We start from the raw sequence: 19,973 nt of genomic DNA, 5'->3' as shown, positions 1-19,973 counted from the left end.
TCTGGGAGCCGGCGAGAGGGAGGGGTGGCGCGGCCCGCGCGTGCGTGGTGAGAGCGAGCGTTGGGTGTGGTGACCCGGCTGTGGAGCATCGCAGGTCAGTGCCACGTCCTGCGGTGTGCCCTGGTCCTAGGCTGACACCGTTAGCATCTTCAGTGGTGCCGGTGGCGTGACGCGTGCTGACTGGTGCACTGGACGCGGGCGGAATGCCGACAGTTGGCCGACGTCTGTAGGTCTGTGGCACAGTGCCGCCCGGCGCACTTCCGGTTAGCGGGGCATTGACCCTCTGGCCCACGTGATGTGCGCTCATGGGAAATACCTTGCCTCTATAGTTCACATCGTTTTGTTCTCAACTTTATCTAGGTAAACGCATGCTGATTGCCGGGGACAGTTTCGGTGGCTTGCTCAGTGACAGTTGTTTAAATGACTCTTCGCCGGGCAATACCAGTCGCTAATCATGGCAAGGGTTCCACGGCATAAGTACTACAACTAAAGCTCTTTCCGAAGGAATGTCACAACCTTACCTCTTTTGTCAATACTTACGATATCAGTGCCACGCGGCAAAAGTTATGCTGCAAAAGATGTGCTGTTTTTACTTGCACTGCAAACCGTTCTATAGTCATTACTTGTACACGACATTACTTCATGTGTGATATTTTTCTTCGCAACATTACTTTTAACGCAAAAATTTGAATGCGACTGAAGTGCTATGAATGCGACGACCATCTTTCCGCGTTAAAAACAGTTGTACTCGTCACTACTTCCACTGCAAAACATACAGTCATTATTTATATGCGACTTTACTTCTACTGCAAGGACTTAGACGCGACACTAGTGCTTCACGACACAACTTATGCTTCCGAAACCCGATATTACCTGTGCTGCAAAAACTTTAACAGCCGGTGCGTATGCACGGCATTACTTCTACTGCAAATATTTGCATGCGACAGTGCTACACGGCAAAACGTATTCTTCAACATTGCATGACTGTCATGACTTAACCACGACTGCAAACACCTGTATAGTCTTAATGCATACGCAACACCACTCCCACAGTTTATCCTTGCGCTGGAGTGCAAAATGCGTGGACGCCTGACAGGAGTGTAGGAACCATTTACACGAATTAGGAGGGAGCCGGCGGCAGGGACTAAGAAACCGACATACAAAGCAGACGCGCTCGGTCTCAGAAACCGCTCGTCTGATCGCCCTGAAGCCCTCATTTCGGAACAATAAATTGTGAATAAGCTGTCTGTAGGTAAGAATTTTAAGAGTTTCCGAAGTTGTGAAATTGTATGACCTTTCATCTGACGTAGGGCCACCACATTTTCGACTAACTAAAGGGAATCGGATTTGGCGGATCCAATGGTGAAGGTTTTGCAGCCATCAGTTTGTAGCAAGCTCTAAGACCTGAGTTGTCTGCATTTGCGTGCTAAATTTTCCCCTCGCATTTTTTAGGTGTTTGACCCCAGGTCAGGTCTTCGCGTTGTCACCACATATTACCCACGCCATTGCACTGGATCGATTAGTGAAAGCTTCAAGACAATCAGACGAGCCGTTTCAGAGAATTGGCATGCCTGCTTCATGTGTCTGTTTTTTAGTCCCTGCCTAGGTTTGCCGTGATTAAAGACCCGCGGGCGGGTTGTTGCCCGGCTGGTTGATGCAAGGCCATAGAACCAAGGTCGATGTTCAAGGCGTGCGAATACCGTTCCGTGACGGATGTCGTAAATTTGTCTGGCTGGGCTGCTAGAGCAGGCTCCGTGGGCCTGACCGAAGCGGACCGGTTAAGTCTTGTGCTGCTGTGACACATTCATGACCTCAGAGTCCTTCTTTGGAAGTTGCTTTTTGAGCTCTGTACATAGCTTCAACGAGAACCTTGAGTTTCACCGCGCTTGTCGTGCGCAGTCTTGTCAATGCGTGATTACGAATGTCTTAAATGTGCCGAAAATTGAATATGTCTTGTGCAGTGCACTTTGTGTGGGTTTGCTCACAAAAAAGAAGGCGATCCTGTTGCATTTACACTCAAAATATGTGTTAATGTCAATGCCGTAAAGTGCACGACCGCAAAACTAAAAAAAATGCCCGCGCGCTGGGGCACTAGAAGAGGCGTATTGCTTCATAGCATATACCGCAACAGCTAGGCATGTTCTATCAAATTATGAGGGTTTAGCGACGATCGGGGAGTATGTTCTATGATATGAGCTGTCTTTAGGCAGTAATTTTTGCATTTTCGAAATTTTTGGGACTTTTTACCTGACCTAGGGTCATCAGATTTTTTACTGCAAGAGGGAATCAGGTATGATGCATCCAGTGGCCAAGGTTTCACAGCGTTCGACAGAGGAGATTCTGAGATGAATGGTCTTCATTTGCGTGTGAAATTTTCCCTTTTCGTTGTGAAGTGTTTGACCTGAGGTCAGGTCTCGACATTGCCACCCGATTGTTCACCTCTTTGCACTGAATCAGGTGGTGAAGGTTTTAAGGCGATCGGACCAGCCATTTGGGAAGACGAGCGTCTCTGCTTAATATGTTGCTTTTTAGTCCCTGTCCCAAGTGGGCGATACTAATATTACATGGTTGTGGTGCTGATACGAAATATTATGCGCATATCATGTTACGTAATTTTGTCGAATTGCAGTGCTTGGCGAATGAGCGAAGGCTGCAGCAGGCTCGGGAGGCGAAATATTAATGACGGGCATACATTTCCAAGTAGGAGTAATTTCGCGTTTTAGTGCACACCAAGCCAAGGATGTAGTTTCATATTCAGTCGGTGACCCCATCTGCTCTTCACTTGCGGTAGGAAGGCGTGTCACATTCGGGGCAAACGCTGTGTTTCATGTAGTTTGGAGCAGGTTTGGCCTTTTTCCTGCTTGGCGCCGCACCTGTTTTTCAATGCTACAAAAGTGCCATACATTTCTCGATAGACAAAAATGTCGCGTAGATTTATTACCGTCGTGGACTGTCCATCGCAACATTAACGGCAGCATTAATGCATCAACACCACGGAGCGGGACGCCCGGGTGGCCGGTTGGATACCCTTCGCTGGGTTAGAGGTCAATTTGACCTCTCTGAGATCACAGAAACCAAGAGAGATAGATACACCAAATTCACAGGGTGTGTCGGTATGTACATGGACTCATCTAGGATAAATTGTAAGGTTCGTAGGTCATGACTTTCGGGTCAAACAAGGTCAAACGAGGTCAAGCTTCAGGTTTGTCCCATTGTCCCATGGTGCCCCCAGAACCAGAAATATTGTTGATTCTAGGCATAAATGCACATGCTCATTTAAGGTTGGTGACCTTTTTGACCTTTCGAAGGTCATGGTGACCAAAATCATACAGGACTGTCTTAAGTTTTGCATTTGAACAAGCCACAAATCTTACGTTAGGCAGTATGTTCCTCAAAACAAAATGCTGGCCTGGGCCATTCTAGGTCAGTGGCCTCTTTCGACCATTGAGAAGTTCATGGGAAATGCATAATCTGGTTCCTGTTATCAGTAGATTCGAAATTAACATCAGAAGCTACCTCATGTAACAAGCCATAAAGTAATACAGCAGGTTGGTTTTAACCTTGGTCTGACCTTCATACCTGACCCTAGTTCAATGGAATTTGTTCATTCAATTGTTGCGTTACCTAGGAAAGTATCTCAGAGATGTATGGTTTCGCCTAACACTCCGTTGTTGCATCAGATTGAACGATTCTCTTAGAAATTCTTCTTCGCAAAATCTTCAAAATCAAAATCTTCAAAAACTTCGCAAAATCCATGGTCTGACTTTGACCTGCTTTAGGTCAGCAACCTTATAGGGTACATCTAAATTGTTGATGCCGAACGATCCTGCTACTCAAATGGCTGTAGCTATGCAAAATTTTGCGCGGCTACGCCCTGCCGCACGGAAACCATTCCGGAAAGCCTTCGGGGAGCGAAATTGATCCCCACTCCAACGCGTGGTACCCAATGGGTTCAGAACTGACGGCTGTAATTTTTGGATTAGGGCCTTTATCTCATTGCCTAAATGTCGCATGTAAATGTTGGCCGAAGAAGTAGAATCACTGACAAATAAGGACTGTTGACGCATCGACGCGTTGTAAAGCGTGGTTGTGAAGCGCGAGACAGCTGAACGCGAGCTTGTTTAGCGTATTTTTACCATTCGAATGTCATCGCCATCTGCCTGAACCGCGGACGTCCTCCAGGTGTTGCCAGCGAGACCGGGACAGCCTTGTGACCAGCACCGCATCCCAGCCTGGGCAGCCCTGTGACCAGCGTCAGCGAGACCTGGACAGCCCTGTGACCAGCGCCGCATCCCAGCCTGGGCAGCCCCGTGACCAGCGCCGCATTGCTGACCTTAACAGCCCTGTGACCAGCGCCAGCGAGGTCGGGACAGCCCTGTGACCAGCGCCAGCGAGGCCTGGACAGCCCTGTTATCAGCATCGGCGAGACCGAGGCAGCCCTTTGACTAGCGCCGCATCCCAGCCCAGCTCAGCGAGCTCGCGCAGCGCCCGGTGAGGCCGCGACCAGCCATGTCGGGCGGACAGTATCCGATGGGCGAGGTGCCGCCCGGCCAGCAGATCGGCTGGCAGGCGAGCAGTGCCGTGGCCGGCGGTCCTCCCTCCGACTCGCCGCCGAAGTTCTCCGGCGAACAGGTGCCCACGGCGCCGCCCATGGACTCCATGGGTGACCTGCCCGGCTACGAGGGCACCAACTTCGACGGAGGTGAGCTGACACGCGCGCCGCGCGGCGGACCGCGTGGGGCCCGCGGGCGGCCGCGGCGTTAGGCGCAGGCCGCCGGAACTGGTCTGAGTCATTGGCTTGGTGGAAACCCGGTGAGGAGCGAGAGAAAACCTGGGAACGTAGACGCCAGCTCTTGTCGTCGCTGGGTTGTTTAGTATTCAGCTACATTCGATTTAGAGCGTTTATGACCCGTTGCTGTGTTTGTTTTGCGTTCCTGGCCAGTGTTGTCCGTTCGGTTGAACAGCTCGGGGAGCTCCGCCAAACCAGCCAATCGCTGGTTGGTCCCCCAAGAAAACCAGAATGCTTAAATTCATTTAGATATTTGGAGAATTCAAATGAAAGGGCCTAACAAGGCAAAGCCACCCGCGCACGACAAGCGAAGCTGCAACACGTGCACACTTCTAAAGCAAACCGCCAACTCAGCTTTGGCCCATTTCCGCCATGACATACTCCACAAATGGCTCTTCAACGCCGAGCCAAAAGGCGATAAAGAACGCCGGATTGTATACCTCTGGCTGCCCACCTTTGGCCTGAAATTATTCTTGTTAGTTTGCTCTCTGCGTGGGCGTCACGTGCCTTATCCTGAAGTACCTGCTTCCCTTGTGGACTCATAAACGATATTTTCGTGAACTATTCATGGCCGTAGCTGAGCCGTAGTGTGCCATAGCCTAGCCCGACTCTAATGCAATACAATGTACTTACTACATCTGGGAGCGACCACTGCACGCATTCGCCTTTTAGGATTCCCTGCTCAGCAATAACCCTGGCCTGGCAGTCCCGATCAAAACATTGTCCTGTTCCGGGAGGCCTGGATATTGTCAAAACCTTCGCACAAAAGCTCCTGGCACGCCGGTCTTTATCTAGACACCGCATGACACGCAGCCACGTAGGTGCTTAAGCTCAGCAACGATAGGGCGTGACTGAAGGGACTGCGCCGCCGGGCGGTTGGTGCGATCTGCGGGACGGGTCCGTGCCGAGCTCATACAGCCCACGCGGCCTGCTGACGCCCATGTGCACTTACCAAATGCCTTACTCGAGTGAATTAGCGTCCGCTTTGTCACCGCTATCAGGCACCAATACACGGCTTAAACTAACGGAGACGTTGAGCCCACACTCGGCCGTGTTGACCATCTGCCTTTAGCTGATAAGCCGAATTGTGTTTGTTGGCGTCTCACGGCCCTGTGCCGCCGCTTGTTCATGTCGGTGTCGTGGGCGTCCTGAACCGTCTGAGGCCTCCTGGAATGTCGTAGGCGTCCTGAACCGTCTGAGGCCTCCTGGAATGTCGTAGGCGTCCTGAACCGTCGTAGGCGTCCTGAACCGTCGTAGGCGTCCTGAACCGTCGTGGACGTCCTGAACCGTCGTGGACGTCCTGAACCGTCGTGGACGTCCTGAACCGTCGTGGACGTCCTGAACCGTCGTGGACGTCCTGAACGGCTTGGCTTGTTATCGTGCTCTGAGGCATGGCCCGTACTGAGGCGGCTCATCATTCACCAGTACACTGTAGCCCATTATGAAGCTCTGTTATTCGCCCGCTGTTGTCATCACGTGCTTATGTGTCAACTGCGTGGTCAGCAGTTTTGGTGGCATTCGCCCGTCATTCCCAGCTAAGCCAGCTGCAAGGCTACTGCCTGCAGCAGTCGTCGGATCGCTGGCGGTGTGCTTTGGGCTCACCGCCGCTGAGGGACGCTCGATGTCAGTGTGTGGGGCGGCGCAGGGTTCCAGCCGACGTTCAGTATGTGTGACAAAGCGCAAGGATCCAGCCGACGTTCAGTATGTGTTTGTGGCAAAGCACAGGGCTGCAGCCGACGTTCAGTATGTGTGGCAAAGCACAGGGTTCCAGCCGACGTTCAGTATGTTTGTGTGTGGCTGGGCGCAGGGTTCCAGCCGCCGCCGCCGCCGTACGAGCCGCCGCCGCCCGACGCCGGCCAGGGCGACCAGGTGGACTACACCCAGAACGTGCTCACCGACAGCGAGGTCAAGTCCTGTCTTAACCAGTTTGTGTCGGAGAACTGCTGCTACGGCAAGGGTCCGCTGGCCAAAATGAAGATCGTCAACATCTTGCCGACGTCCGCCTTCAAGGTACATGGGGTTGCTCCATGTCAATCTGGCAACGGGATGGAGTTGGACTGCTCGACTAAACTCACGAATATCAACTATCCACCGCGCAGTGAAGTTCCAATGTGGGCTTGCTCCGTGTCACTGGACGCACGTGCGAGGTTTTGCCGGGCTGCCCCAAGGATGTGCGCGCGTCCCGTGTCACTGAACGCACGTGCGTGGTCGGGCCGGGTCCCCCAGGGGTGGCTCCAGCATTCCATAGGCTTCTGTGTGTATGGGATCCTGCGATGTTTTGGGCTTCAGGCACCTGTCTGCCTGCTCCCACTGAATCGCTCGGTGCCTTCAGGGTATTTGGCCATTACTTGCGTGTTCGAATGGTCACCCACGTTACAATCCTACCACACACGGGCCCCGTGAGGTCGGCTTTGTCACCGGTGTGAGGCCACTGCCACCAGGCGGTGAGGTGATGTCACCCGTCCTTGAGCTGCATGGGTGTACAGGCTTTTGGTGAAAACCTGACAAGTTTTGTCGCCCCACGAGTTTTGACAGGGTGTGGGAATCGATAGAATGTGAAAAAGTGTTTTTCGACGGGGTGTGGAAAAGACTATTGGAAATGTCACCGTTTTGGTACATTTCAACACGTTGTAAGCGGTGGACTGAAGAGGCGAGTGGGACGACTGATGATAGGAAGTTTCAATGTTCTAGAGTTTCAATGTGACAGATGCCGTCCGCTAGGACTCGGGCGGGTTGCGTCAGACGCAGCCCGGGATCGGAAGTGGTAATGGCACTCGATAGATAGCGGCCAAGTGGATAAATCTCCCGGAGTGCGCTGGTCGTACGACCCATTACACAACAAACACGGCCGCTTTTCGCACGCGCGGTGGGAGTGCGGCTGTTGAGCGCTCTTGCTATTGGTAACGGGTGAAACGCTGTTTGGCTGTGTGTTGTATGTTTTCTACTTGCACGTTTTGTTATCTCCTGTCCTTTTGACCCGGGCTGTAATACCCACGCCACATTGTATATGGCCCTATGGAGATAAAGCATGCATACACGTGCATACCCAGTCCTAGCGACATGCTTCCATTCAGTTTGTTCGCCTCCAGAGGTCAGTCAGACGAGGGTACAGTTCATCACCATAGTCCCCAGAGGTCAGACGAAGGTGCAGTACGTCGCTGTACCATCCAGAGGTCAGGTGAGGGTACAGTTCATCACCATAGCCCCCAGAGGTCAGACGTAGGTGCAGTACATCGCTGTACCATCCAGAGGTCAGGCGAGGGTACAGCTCATCACCATAGCCCCCAGAGGTCAGACGTAGGTGCAGTACGTCGTTGTACCATCCAGAGGTCAGGCGAGGGTACAGATCATCACCATAGCCACCAGAGGTCAGACGATGGTGCAGGACGTCGCTGTACCATCCAGAGGTCAGGCGAGGGTACAGTTTGTCACTGTAGCCCCCAGAGGTCAGACGATGGTGCAGTACGTCGCTGTACCATCCAGGGTCAGGCGGGGCACAGTTCGTCACCGTAGCCAGCTACTGAAGCGCTCTCTGGTGGCGTTAGGAGCCCGCCGCGGGGAGCCCCAGCGGGCGTCACTCCCGCCCCGCCCCCAGCTCCTGGCGCGGCGGCAGTCAGCTGACGCGTAACGCCACCGCCGTTGCAGTACACGCTGGACACCTTCACCGAGCGCCGCGAGACCAAGTGGAAGTACGAGCCGTCGAGTGGCGGGCCGGTGCCGCCGTCCGGCCTCCAGCCGCCCGGGCCTTGGCAGGTGCCGGTCGCGCCGCCCAAGATGTTCCAGGTGTGTGCCGGCCTACGGTGGCGGTGCGCCCGGCCGCGGCGCTGCTCAGCGCCGCCGGCACACGCCGCTGGCTCGGCTCTCTCGCCTGCAGCTCGTCTCGAATCGTGGCGATAAGCGTGATAAGGCGGCCGAGTTCAGGGGCATTGCCGACTGACCCTTGGCTCTGCTCTGGACTCGCGTGCGGCTAGTTGCGACCCGCTGTCCTGCCTGTGGACTGAGGGGGCGGGGGCATCAGTCATGATGAACCGAACCACTTCGGGTGTTGCTGCGGTGCAGTCGCGTAGTGAACCCGCTGCTTGCGTTGAAAAAGAGCAGGCGGATCAGACATCACATTTGGGGTGGGGGAGCGGCGCGTTCTAAATACCGCGTGAAGAGCCTGGTCATTATCCGTAGACTAAGCTAAGACAGGAGAGCATTGCGTGACTTTCATCTTTGGTGAGGGGGGCGCTGAGGGAAGGGGCGTCAATCTGCCAGGAGAATGAGCTCACGGTGTGTGCCGGGTGGTTTCGTTGCTTCTCTGCCGCTCTCCCGACCGGCAAGCGATACTCAAGAGCTGTGAAGTCACTGCCTCCCTCTCTGGCCACGCAGAGTGACACCACCAGGATGGAGGTGCCCAACACACAGCTGGTGAAGCTGTGCCACGACTGCCAGGGCCACGGAGACGCCCGCTGCGGTGACTGTGACGGACGCGGATACGTGAGTGTCGTTTGGGCGGGGGGGGGAGGGGGGAGGGGGGTCGAGTTACGGTCTCCGCGCGCGAGCACTTTAGGCTTTTTTAGCGTACCCGTTGTGAGGGAAGGCAGCCGGGAGGAGTGTGAGCATGCGCGCTGTGTGCAGGGCTATGCGCGCGCCGACGCATCTCCGGAAGAGCCGTGACGAGCCCGGTCACACGCTTGATGCATTACCGGTTGCGTGATGCAGCGAAACGCGTGTGCCCTAACTCCGAGGCCATGTGTCGACTATGGGAATATGGATAACTTATGGACGTGTGCTCGCTCCCCAACGTTTCCGGATTCCAGCATGCGACGAATAGACGACCTGTGGCCGTTGGAAGATGAAGCGGTCGTCGTTGAAGTGGTCTTGAAGATGGAATGGTCGTTGGAAGATGAAGTTACATTGAATTGACGTTTTTGAAGTTTGTGAGATGGCGTCGTGAAACTGAATGGAGGTTACAACGTGCGGCCCTGCACGCATTTCCAGAGTTTCACGTGGGTTACCAACCTACCAATTGTGTCTCTGCCATGTCTTGTTCGCGGCTCAGGCAACAGCGCTGCGTCTGTCTCATGCAGGAGACGTGCTCCAGCTGCTCGGGCACCGGCACACGTGTCGGAGACGAATCCTGCACGTGGTGCGACGGCACGGGCAGCAAGAAGTGCACGTGGTGCAACTCGACCGGCATGAAGACGTGCAAAACGTGCAACGGCAAGCGGTACTTGCGCTGCTACGTGGAGCTGACCGTCGTCTGGTGAGAGTGAGGGGGGACGCTTTCTGATGAGTACTGACGCATGTGTATTGTGGCGATGACGTTAGGACAGCCATCCAGATTCGCAGGGTTGTGTCTTCTTATTTAATGCTGGATGCCTCAGCCTCGCCCTCCCCCCCCCCCCCCTCTTTTTGGGAGGAGTCTGGAAAGAAGTCTTCGTCAGTGCATTGTAGGCAAGGTTAGCAATTTTTCGCTGTCATCCCCCAAAATGTGAGGTTATAAACTCCACTTCTGCGGACTCAGGCCGACAGGCAGGGGATCTGACGGGCGTACATTCCTACAGACATTCACATGTAGACGGATGTACATGTGCTGAAGAAAAAACGGGCACATTGTGGCAAAGGATAGCTCCTTGAAGAATGTTCTTGCTGGAAGCGTATGATACGATCGTTTGTGCCAAATATGGTAATGAACCGGCGATAGTTTAAATGCCAGGCTTACGTGGCTATGCTTGGCATGAACAAACACGCTTCCTTGTAATATCGTGCACTGCAGTGTTTGGAGAACAAGGGGTTACGTACGTCAGATATCAGTTTGAGTAATTCGCTTGAAACTCGGGGCGAAGTCTTTGTCCATTGTATTGTCTCAAAAAAGGCCCACGGGAGTGCGAGAATTCCGTAGATAATTGTAACCAGCCCAGGAGTAAAATGAAACCAACTTTAATCCCATGACGATAATGGTTGTGTTGAATAGATTATTGGTATGTAAATACGACGCGGGTCCATCACGTTAACCTTGCCCGGTTCTGTTTCATATTCGAAACGACAGATCAGGTCGTATGCTTCCAGCATGAGAATTTATTAGGGCGTCCGACCGTTTGTCATATTATGCCTATATGTCTGTCTGTCGAAATGAGGCGAGCCTCTCCGTTGTCTTCATGCTGACCGTAACCGCATCAATTGGCGTGTTTTGATACACTGCCGCAAGCAACCTTGTTCAAACGTGTTCCATTGGTTCAAATAACTTATCCCACTGTTCAAAATAACCAACAACAAAAAACAACTGAACTCCCGGTGTCAAATGCCCGCCGACATTTGACACCAGTCCATGAGACAATGTACCCTAGTGGGCCCGTGAGTCATTACTGTAGACATGTCTCGAGCCCTGTGACACACCACCGGCCCCGCCCCCGGCAGGAAGAAGCACGACGACACGTCCGTGGTGGAGAACACAACGCTGCCGGACAAGCTGGTGAAGTCGGCGAGCGGCCAGGTGGCGTTCCGGGACGAGCGGCCGCGCGTCACGCCCGTGGCCGGCTTTCTGGACCCCCAGATCGGCCGCGCTGCCGAAGACCTGGTCCGCCAGCACGCCACCAAGTGGCCGCTGGAACGTATCATTATGCAGGTGGGCTGTGGCAGCGACTCACGGGCAGGGACAGCGCAGGGACGCACGTGCCAATGTTGCGTTCAGGACGCCTTCTGGCTGAAAGCGGGCGGTATAATGGTCTGAGTCTCAAAACCTCAGAACGGGATTAAATTTACGGCAGTGAGAAATGATGTCAGGTGTGTTCTGACGATTTTTACGCTTCACGGTCGGGTGCTTACTGCACTCAAATTATGATCAGCGGCTTCAGCTTGTTAAAACTCAAACATCCCTCTAGCCGGCCATGTTGGGCCTTGGCGTTGTTTGTGGTCATCTCTTGTTCACTTGCTCCATCCACGATGTTCGGCGCGGTTCAGGCTGTTCGCCGAGGGCTCTCCTTGATGACGTGTGTTTAGGCTATTTTTAGAGGTTTTCTGGGGCGGCGTGTGCTTAGGCTGTTTTTAGAGTTTTTTTTGCGACGACCTATGTTCAGGATGTGTGCTGAGGGTTCTCTTTGACGGCGTGTGTGCGGGCTATGTGGAGAGGGTTCTCTGCGACGGTGTGTGTTCAAACTTGCAGAATGTTCTCTGAAGGCGTGTGTAGGGGACTGACTCTGACGTCATGTCCACAGCGCCAGAAGGTGCAGATCGTGCCTGTCAGCACGGTGGAATACGTACTGGACGGCCAAGAGGGTGCATTCCACATCTACGGCGACGAGAACAAGGTGCACTTCCCCGACTACCCGTCCCAGTGCTGCGGCTGCTGCTCGGTCATGTAGCCGCTGGGCTGATGCCGTGTCGGGAAGACGCGGTCACCCATGTCTCCCGTGACCACAGCCGTTCCGATGCTGCGGCTTCCGCTTTCCCATGCGGTCGGCCACGCCGAGCGGGGACGTTCCTCGGGTCCGGCCCCGCTATCACCCCTCCCTCCCCCTCCCCACCTCCGGCCGTGCCACGTCCTCCGTCGGTCGTGCCGGTCGCACCTGGGCACGGCCGACGCTGGGCGCGGGGTCTGGCTCTGCGCCAAGCGCACGTGACGGGCCGCGTGGGCCAGCTGTCGACTCAGTGTCGGGCAGCGGTGCCGGTGCCGCCCTCCGACCGCGGGCGGCCCCGTGGCCAGGCGGGCTCAGGGCTATGTCGAAGAGCTCTCGTCTCCTCCCGGCCGCCGCGCCCCTGCGCCCACCGGCCAGGCGGGCTCAGGGCTCATGTCGAAGAGCCCATGTCCTCTTCCGGCCGCCCCCCCCCCGCGCCCACCGGTAGTTGTAGACAGGCCAGCGGAATCTGTACAGTGGTGTGGTCTTGTCAGAGAGCTGTCGTCAGCGTGTCTGTGCGAGCGCTTTCTTATGCGGCGGGCGCTGTCCGACCACTGTTGAGTCTGCAGTCAGTGGCGTCGATAGGACGCTGGCTAGTTGACAGCCACGATTGGCGGCATGTCTTCTCCTCTTTATCATTAAACTAAGGCTTTTATAATGAACGTTCTCATCCCGTGAATCGTGGATCGCGGAAAACAACCATCTTACGCATTCGCGGCATGCATAATAGCGCAATCAACGCTTGAGTCCATATGCACCGCTGCATTATCTCGAGTCTATGCATATGATCTGTATAACAGATGTATGACATTTGCGCTGCAGTTTTACATTCTTAAATGGTTGATCAGACAACGATTCCCCATGTCCACCCCGGGAACCGTGTTTCCAGTTATGAGGTTGGTCATCGTCACCAGTATTCAGTTGGGGGAAATGTGCTTGCAAGCAAGCAAAGCCATGAAGGTGCCTCAGGTCGATTTTGATTGGCCATGGTGGCTGCTGTGAGATGCGACGCAGGAGTTTGCTCGATCGAGTGGCGGCAAGACGTCGGGCTGCGTACGAATGTGATTGTTGAGAGGTCTTGGGCAGATTTGTTTGTGTCGCAAGATTTAGTGGCGATGTAGCGGCTGATTAGTTGTGCGATTCCCAGGGGGAGCATCTTCGTCGGCCATTACGAACTGATTTTCGGGTGTCTCATGATGTGTGCCAATATATTCGGAAGCATGCGACTGATCGGGGTAGCCAAATCTCAGCTGTGGTCACTTAAATCACGGAATCGAAGTGAATCAAATCACGTCTCATCTGGCGCCAATTCACCTGAGACCCTCGTGCGCCTCAACGGCCAGTGGTCAAAACCGGTAATCTGACCGAAACTTGACCCGCTGAGACACTGGTACGGAGCGCGGTGTTGGGTCACAGACAGCCTCCGACTCCTGCGGCCAGCGCGCCACCTCCTCCCCACAGACCGTTTGGGGCCTGGGCGGAGGTCGATGGCAGCGCGTCTCGGTAGGCCGCCCAGCCCGGCAACCGACGACTGAACCGGAGCAGAAATGCAAACTCGGCGCCATGGGCGGTAGAAAATGCATCTGCTGGCCTCCGAACTCGGGCCACACTGCTCCCAACTTGTCAACTGCGTACTGAGACACGATGCACATGTGTCACCGACCTTGCGATGCCTAGTGGTTATTTCCAGAGCTTTTCTAGCGGCATTTAGGGTTGTCGACACACACTGCTCAATTTACACCTCTCTCCTCCCCCCCCCCCCCCCCTTCCACCCGCAGACGAGCGGCCCGGCATTCAGTAGAGCCTTAGTTCGTCGAGGGCGGGTGAAGATGAGACTCCAGCTGCGCGCGGGCCGGGTGCGCTGAGTTTCAACGAGGCGATGGGCCACATGCGAATAAAGAATTCTGTCAGCGTTTCTGAACGTGGCGACCTCAGAATCACCGCCGCTTGGATGTTCCACCGGAAAGAGCGAAGTTAGCTTTGTCGGGTTCTGATACGGTCGCGATAACAAAATGAGCACTGGTGGAACACCTCTGAGCATGGTCTGGGGAAATTTTTGCGTTCAGGAATGCAAAGTGTCATTGGAGGAATCTGGAGTAGGACTGCTATTTGAGTCAGACGGCCAGACCCGGACCAGAGGGCCTGATGGGACACATCAGAGAAGGCCGGGGACAGGGAAGGCAGAGCCTGGCCGTGGGGACCACGGCGGGACAGGACGGAACCAGGGTCACTTCCAGCGGATTGTCACTGGAGGCTGGGGCACTCTGTGCATGCCGTCTGAGCATTTACTTAGGCTAAGGTCTCCTCGAATTAAGTGGCGTCGTCTGCCCCTCATAGCTGTACTACAGACTGTCTTTGTCCCTGTGTATTTTAGGGACTTGCGGTGAAATTCACGCTGGCAACGAAAGTTGATGGACATGGCGTAATACAACCAAGGCGCTTAAGCCTTGCTGGCAGGACCTTCCTCGAGCCATGCACGCCATGTCATGACATGGTCGCGTAGTTCCTGCGGTACTGGCACGCCACCTGCTGAGCGGCGCGAGCCGTGTCGGACTCCCCCGACATTCCGCAATGTGTCTGCTGTGAGCGGACGAAATCACGACGACTCAGATCAAATGCATCGGACCGAAACTTTTAGGATGTCATAGTCACCGTGCCTTGCCAGCATCACCGTGGGTCTTCATTGCCAACGATGCTGTTACTATCACAACTTGATGCATATGTTCCGTCCGTCTGCTCAGGACGCGCAGCCAGAGCCCTGGCAAGGGGGGTTGACAAAGGGCCGGCAAGGGGGGCACAGAGTTGACAAAGGGCCGCTTATTAGTGAAAGGCTCCCAAAAAATCGACCAAAATGGCCATTTTTCTACGCGGGCATGGGTTTATATTTCTGTTTTTCCCTCTCATAACTAGAATGAAAATCAGTAGCTAACGCTGGATGAATTATGCCTGAATTGTGCAATGAGCTTCAGAACTGCTTAAACATAATAAGCTGTTTTAAACGACTGCACGAAAAGAATCGCTGGAGCTCTTAATTTTACGATGGCCCAGTGAACTCTTTCCAATGCGATAAAACTCAGAAGCTGCGTCAGAATTTTTAACTGGGTGTTGTACAGGGCCAACAATTTGTATTCACGAGGCCAAGCCATGTCAATCAGACGTTCAACGTTCAGTCAGAATCAGTTAGTGATACAAATTATATAATGTAGTGTGAAACATGCGCGCTCGCAAGTTTTACCAACAAAAAACTGGACATCAGGCGCAGCAGTCACCATAGGCCACATAGCGTCGGCCCGGCGGTTAATACTGAGTCATGGCCAACGGGTGGACGATAATGATGACAGTTCTGAAAAAGTACCTTTGAACGTTTCAGGACATCAAAGCTTACAAATCTTATATAATCTTATCAAACCAAATCTTAAGAATGGGTTGGCCTTAACAGCACAGCGAAGTGGTGCTAGAATCTGGTGGTTGAACGGGAAGAGTAGAGGTAGAATCTGTTTTTGTGTTGCTGCAACTGTTATTCTTTCCAGAGGACAGCTTCCAAGTTGTGAAAAAAGGCACACTCAGCCTGATCTTTGAGCGGTGTGGGCCAATTTCAAGACATTCATGGCCACCATTTCACGACCGTCGTTTCCATGCGCACGACGCCCGCCGCGAGGCGCTACTCGCAGGGGCCAGTACTGTTCGGTTTCACGAAAGCCGCAATTCAGACCACCGCGGTCCTTGCTGATTATGGGCGCCCAAGCTCAAACCTTTTAATGTAGTTTGTTTCACTTGTCGATTCTGCAAAAGAAGGTACGTTCTCAGGCAGATGTGGGGATGACCTTGTTTGTCTTTGAACTCATTTCGAATCGCTCTGTTCAACGCTCATGAGACTCCTGATTCATTTCCGGGCAAGTGGCTCACCTGGGTAGAACACAGTTTGTATCAATATATAAAAAAACTTATCAAAAGATAAGCTTTTGACGCCGAACGTAAACTTTTGTCTCATAAATGAACTCGGGCAGGACGTAGGACAAGATGTATAGCAGAGAAGCGCTAAACGGACCTTCTCTTCTCGCCAAAAAATACGCGTGCGTGTTAGGCAATGCCCACCAACGCCATGTGTTGCGGTTCCCTACTGATAACACGTAATTTGATAGTGATGAAGATACTGAATGACATCTTACAATGGCATGGCATGTTGCCAATTTCCTAAATGGGGATCAGAAAAAAATATTCCGCCAGCAATGGTTCGCTATAAATATTCCCACTTCACTAAGTCAATTTAACTCAGTATGGTTACTTGAAAGGCACTGGCGTTTCTAGAAGGTGATGGTTCGTCATTTCGATTGATTTTGTTGTGTCGCAATTGGCTGGTTTTACGAGGTCACATCAACCGACAGCTGATGTAATGTGTTGCTTTCATTTGCCGCACTCAATACTGACTACGCGTCTCGTCTCATGCTACACCAATGGGTTTGCCATCCGCCAGGTACACCGGCTAACCCCGTAACGCCGTTTTTGCCACATTGCAATAGAGAATTACCGACCAAGATACATCCCGCTTACGAGCCATGCGAATCAGCACAGGTTTAGATGCAGTGCGGTCTTACAAAGGCTGCCGTCTGAAATCTTTCCGAGAGCCCTGCTACGTTTTGAGATTCAAGCATCTTTTGTAAGCCGTGGACTGTGGGGTGTGTCATCGAGGAGGTGAACCTCTTGGAATCAGCTGAGGTAAAGTTTTTCCTTGGCACGCGGATTAATGATAACTTGCAGGTCGGTCGCACCGCACCAATGTTGATATTCGTGAGGCGAGAGCAGTTTTTCTTTGATAAGCCAAGAAAACCATATTCGATACTAGCGCTACCTATTCTACGCACGGATCATCCTCCAACAAGCCGCAAAGACGCCACTTTCTACACTGCTGGTACTTGGGGGATAAAGTATGAAAGATATAGTATGAAGAGCACCAGAAAGCATTGAAAAACAGATTTTAAACTGGCTTTTTAGTAAAGAACATTAATTTTTAGTAAAACCCAAAGCTGTGCAGTTACGAGAATGCTCAAGCAGACCGGGTTATATTGAAGTTTGTTATTACTAACACATCATTGTGACGTTGATTTGCAATTTATGTGCTTTTTGCGTGGGAGATAAGCGGTTAGTAGTTTAGTTTTGCCGGTGCTGAAATATTTCTTTCGAACAATTGCTTGCATAAGCATGCTTCGCGGTAGCACGGAACACGTTTTGTGGTAGGCCACCCGGCTCTTCTGTCCCACCGCCAACTGCCGACTACCGGAAGGCCTTGAGCTACATCAGGTGGCTGAGCGAATCGGGGAGGAATCTCACTAATACCATCTGCAAGACCGCAACGGTAGAAACCAGGGTACTGTGGACCAACGAACCGATCTCTATTCATGATCTAAAATACGTGACAAAATGTATTGAGAGGAATTGATAACATCCCAACAGAGCTGTCAGCAAGAAATCAAATAAGGAAAGAGAGTGACACGGCAGCGCTGCCACCTCGAACTTCAACAAGGTTCTTGATGTTGCGAAATGCAAGTGCAGGCCTCAGTGCAGCTATCCATGCCGAGTTACCTGCACAGTGTATCAGGAGGTTGCCATGAAGGACCAGTGCAGGCACCGGAAGCTTCCCTGGGGTCATATGACCGGGGTACGATTGTGGCTAGAGAGGCTCGCGAGATGCGGAGGATGGTCAGACAACTCCAGGGGCGTCGTGGCTCGGCCGCTAGTGAGGCGGTGTCTGCTGCTGAATCTGAGTCGCCTTCTCCGCCAAATGCTGAGCCCGCGCCGCCTGCTGAGCCCCAGCGCTGGCTGCTAGTGCTAACCCCGAGTCTGCTCCGAGACCAAGTGGTGTCAGCGCTAGCGAGTCAGCCGGGAGCACGGATTCTTACACGGTTCCGTACGTGGAAGAAGGTGGCGACGACGCCGATTGTTCGTTTCTGCTGAGACCAGTCACTGTAGATTATAAGGTTAACGATCTGACTAACACCGTTCTGACGGTTGACAGCTACGGTGCCTCAAACCGGGCCGCTGCTGCTATAATCATCGCCTTTCAACAAGACAGCAGAGACGGACTGGCCACTTGAAATCAAATATGGTAGATCCTAAGAAGATCTGCTGCGCAAGAGACAGAGCGACAAAGGAGACGGTTCGGTAAAATTTTGAAGCAATCCACGAGTCAGGTTTGACATCCTCTACTCCGACGGCCGCGAAGGCAGAAGCTACATGAGCCACACGGAGCCAGACCAATGCCGCCGAAAAACACGTGGTTGTCATCACTGAGCCAGGCAGTCACTACTCGACTCATTTTACGTCCTAGTTCGGCCGCGCCCTGCACTTGTTCAACGAGCTACACTACGTGAACCCGCAGTGCGACGGTCACATCAATATGCTTGGCTGCGATGACACGACCGTGAACACCGTAATGATAGGCGACGCGTTCCGGCTGTTTGAGCTGGCCACCGAGTCACCCGTGCACCGGTTTATCTGCCAGCTGCACGGCAACGAGCTGAACCTCCCCCATCTGCTGCTGAGCTTGGACGGCACGACCACGGCATCGAAATTTTTCTGGACCCATCGGCAAGACCTGTGCCAGAGAGGTTTAGGAGAGGGACGTTATGGCATTCAAGCCTAGGTCCGGGTACGTGCCTGCCGGTCGACCTGATTCACCAGCTGAGCACCAACCAGCAGCTTCTGTACCTTCTGGCCTCCGGCGTTCAAAACGGCTCTATCCGAAACGTGGCAGCCCAGCGGCCACTTCGCACCATCGAACCATGTCAGGTAAATACGAAAACGCATTATCTTCGAATTTACAGCAATGAGTGCTTAAAGCTCATCAAGTATCAACTGCTATTTCATGTGCTCACTGCTCAGCATTTTCTTATTACCATACTTTGTGTCGTAGTATGCATATCATTTGCTGGTTGGTTCATGCTTATTGGCATGTTTGTTGATATGCATTCCGTCACATTTAAGGTCTGGACATCGGCATAATTACATACACTAAAGAGGCGCAGTAATTTTTGTATGATTTAATGCTCAGTTCGCTCCGAATTGTTCTAATCTATTCACTTTTGTTTTCATATGATTGACACTGGCCGCTCGCCTCTAGTTTGCATCTCTACCGATACCTCCAGCAGCGCTCTCAAGGACCTCGTCCAGTGCGTGATCGGCGACTGCGTACCGAAATGGTTCGCCATCCGGCAGGACAGCAGCTGCAACTTTGGCTTACGCAACTTTTTCCGGTGCATCGTGCTGCTCCACGACCTGCCGCAGCACACATAGGCCACGGTGCAGCCAGCCCTCCAGCGTGACGGGTACTGGATCCGGCCGGAACAAGCTGTTGCTGGACATGGTGTGAGATGAGAACCGCATGATCCGCGAACAGGTGGTTCCGGTTGTCGCGCCGCTCGTGAGCAGCGAACTGAGGGTCTTCTTCAGCCAAGGGTCTTCGCCATCTCAGCAGTAAACTTCGAGCCCGTGAGGTACACCGAACTGATTCCCTGGCACGGACCAGTCACACAGCCTCCACTGCGAGACCTCAGCGACTGCGAGCTGCGGAACAAAGTGCAGGCACCGCTGGCCATCTTGCCCTATCTGGTTCACACTGGGAGTGCGACGCAGCGCCGCACTGCCGAGGACGCCTGCGGCTGGAGCTGGAGCCTCGACAATATGTGAAGCCGAGCTGCGAAGGTATTTCTGCTACCGTGCAATCTCTCCCAACACGCGTTTTGGGTTTCCAGTCTGTGAGCAGTTGCTGTTTTGGCCGGCGCATCGGATACACAGGGTCGGCAAGGAGC

The 19,973-nt window shown here is 53.3% G+C and overlaps 1 protein-coding gene across 1 annotated transcript; it reads left to right on the top strand.

Moving 5' to 3' along the window:
* Positions 1–13,406, top strand: LOC119110251 (protein SSUH2 homolog). The gene is made up of 8 exons (XM_037234011.1): positions 1–94; positions 4,183–4,702; positions 6,597–6,799; positions 8,435–8,572; positions 9,161–9,268; positions 9,862–10,037; positions 11,192–11,399; positions 11,989–13,406. The coding sequence occupies exons 2-8, from the start codon at positions 4,510–4,512 to the stop codon at positions 12,133–12,135; spliced, it is 1,173 nt and encodes a 390-aa protein (XP_037089906.1). The 5' UTR covers positions 1–94; positions 4,183–4,509; the 3' UTR covers positions 12,136–13,406.
* The last annotated feature ends 6,567 nt before the right edge of the window (positions 13,407–19,973 follow it).

The sequence above is a fragment of the Pollicipes pollicipes genome, unplaced genomic scaffold, assembly GCF_011947565.3.
Source record: "Pollicipes pollicipes isolate AB1234 unplaced genomic scaffold, Ppol_2.1 Scaffold_7231;HRSCAF=8579_pilon_pilon_pilon, whole genome shotgun sequence".
Lineage (NCBI taxonomy): Eukaryota > Metazoa > Arthropoda > Thecostraca > Pollicipedomorpha > Pollicipedidae > Pollicipes > Pollicipes pollicipes.
Note: the sequence above shows the minus strand (reverse complement) of the source record. Positions and strands in the feature narration are given on the sequence as shown.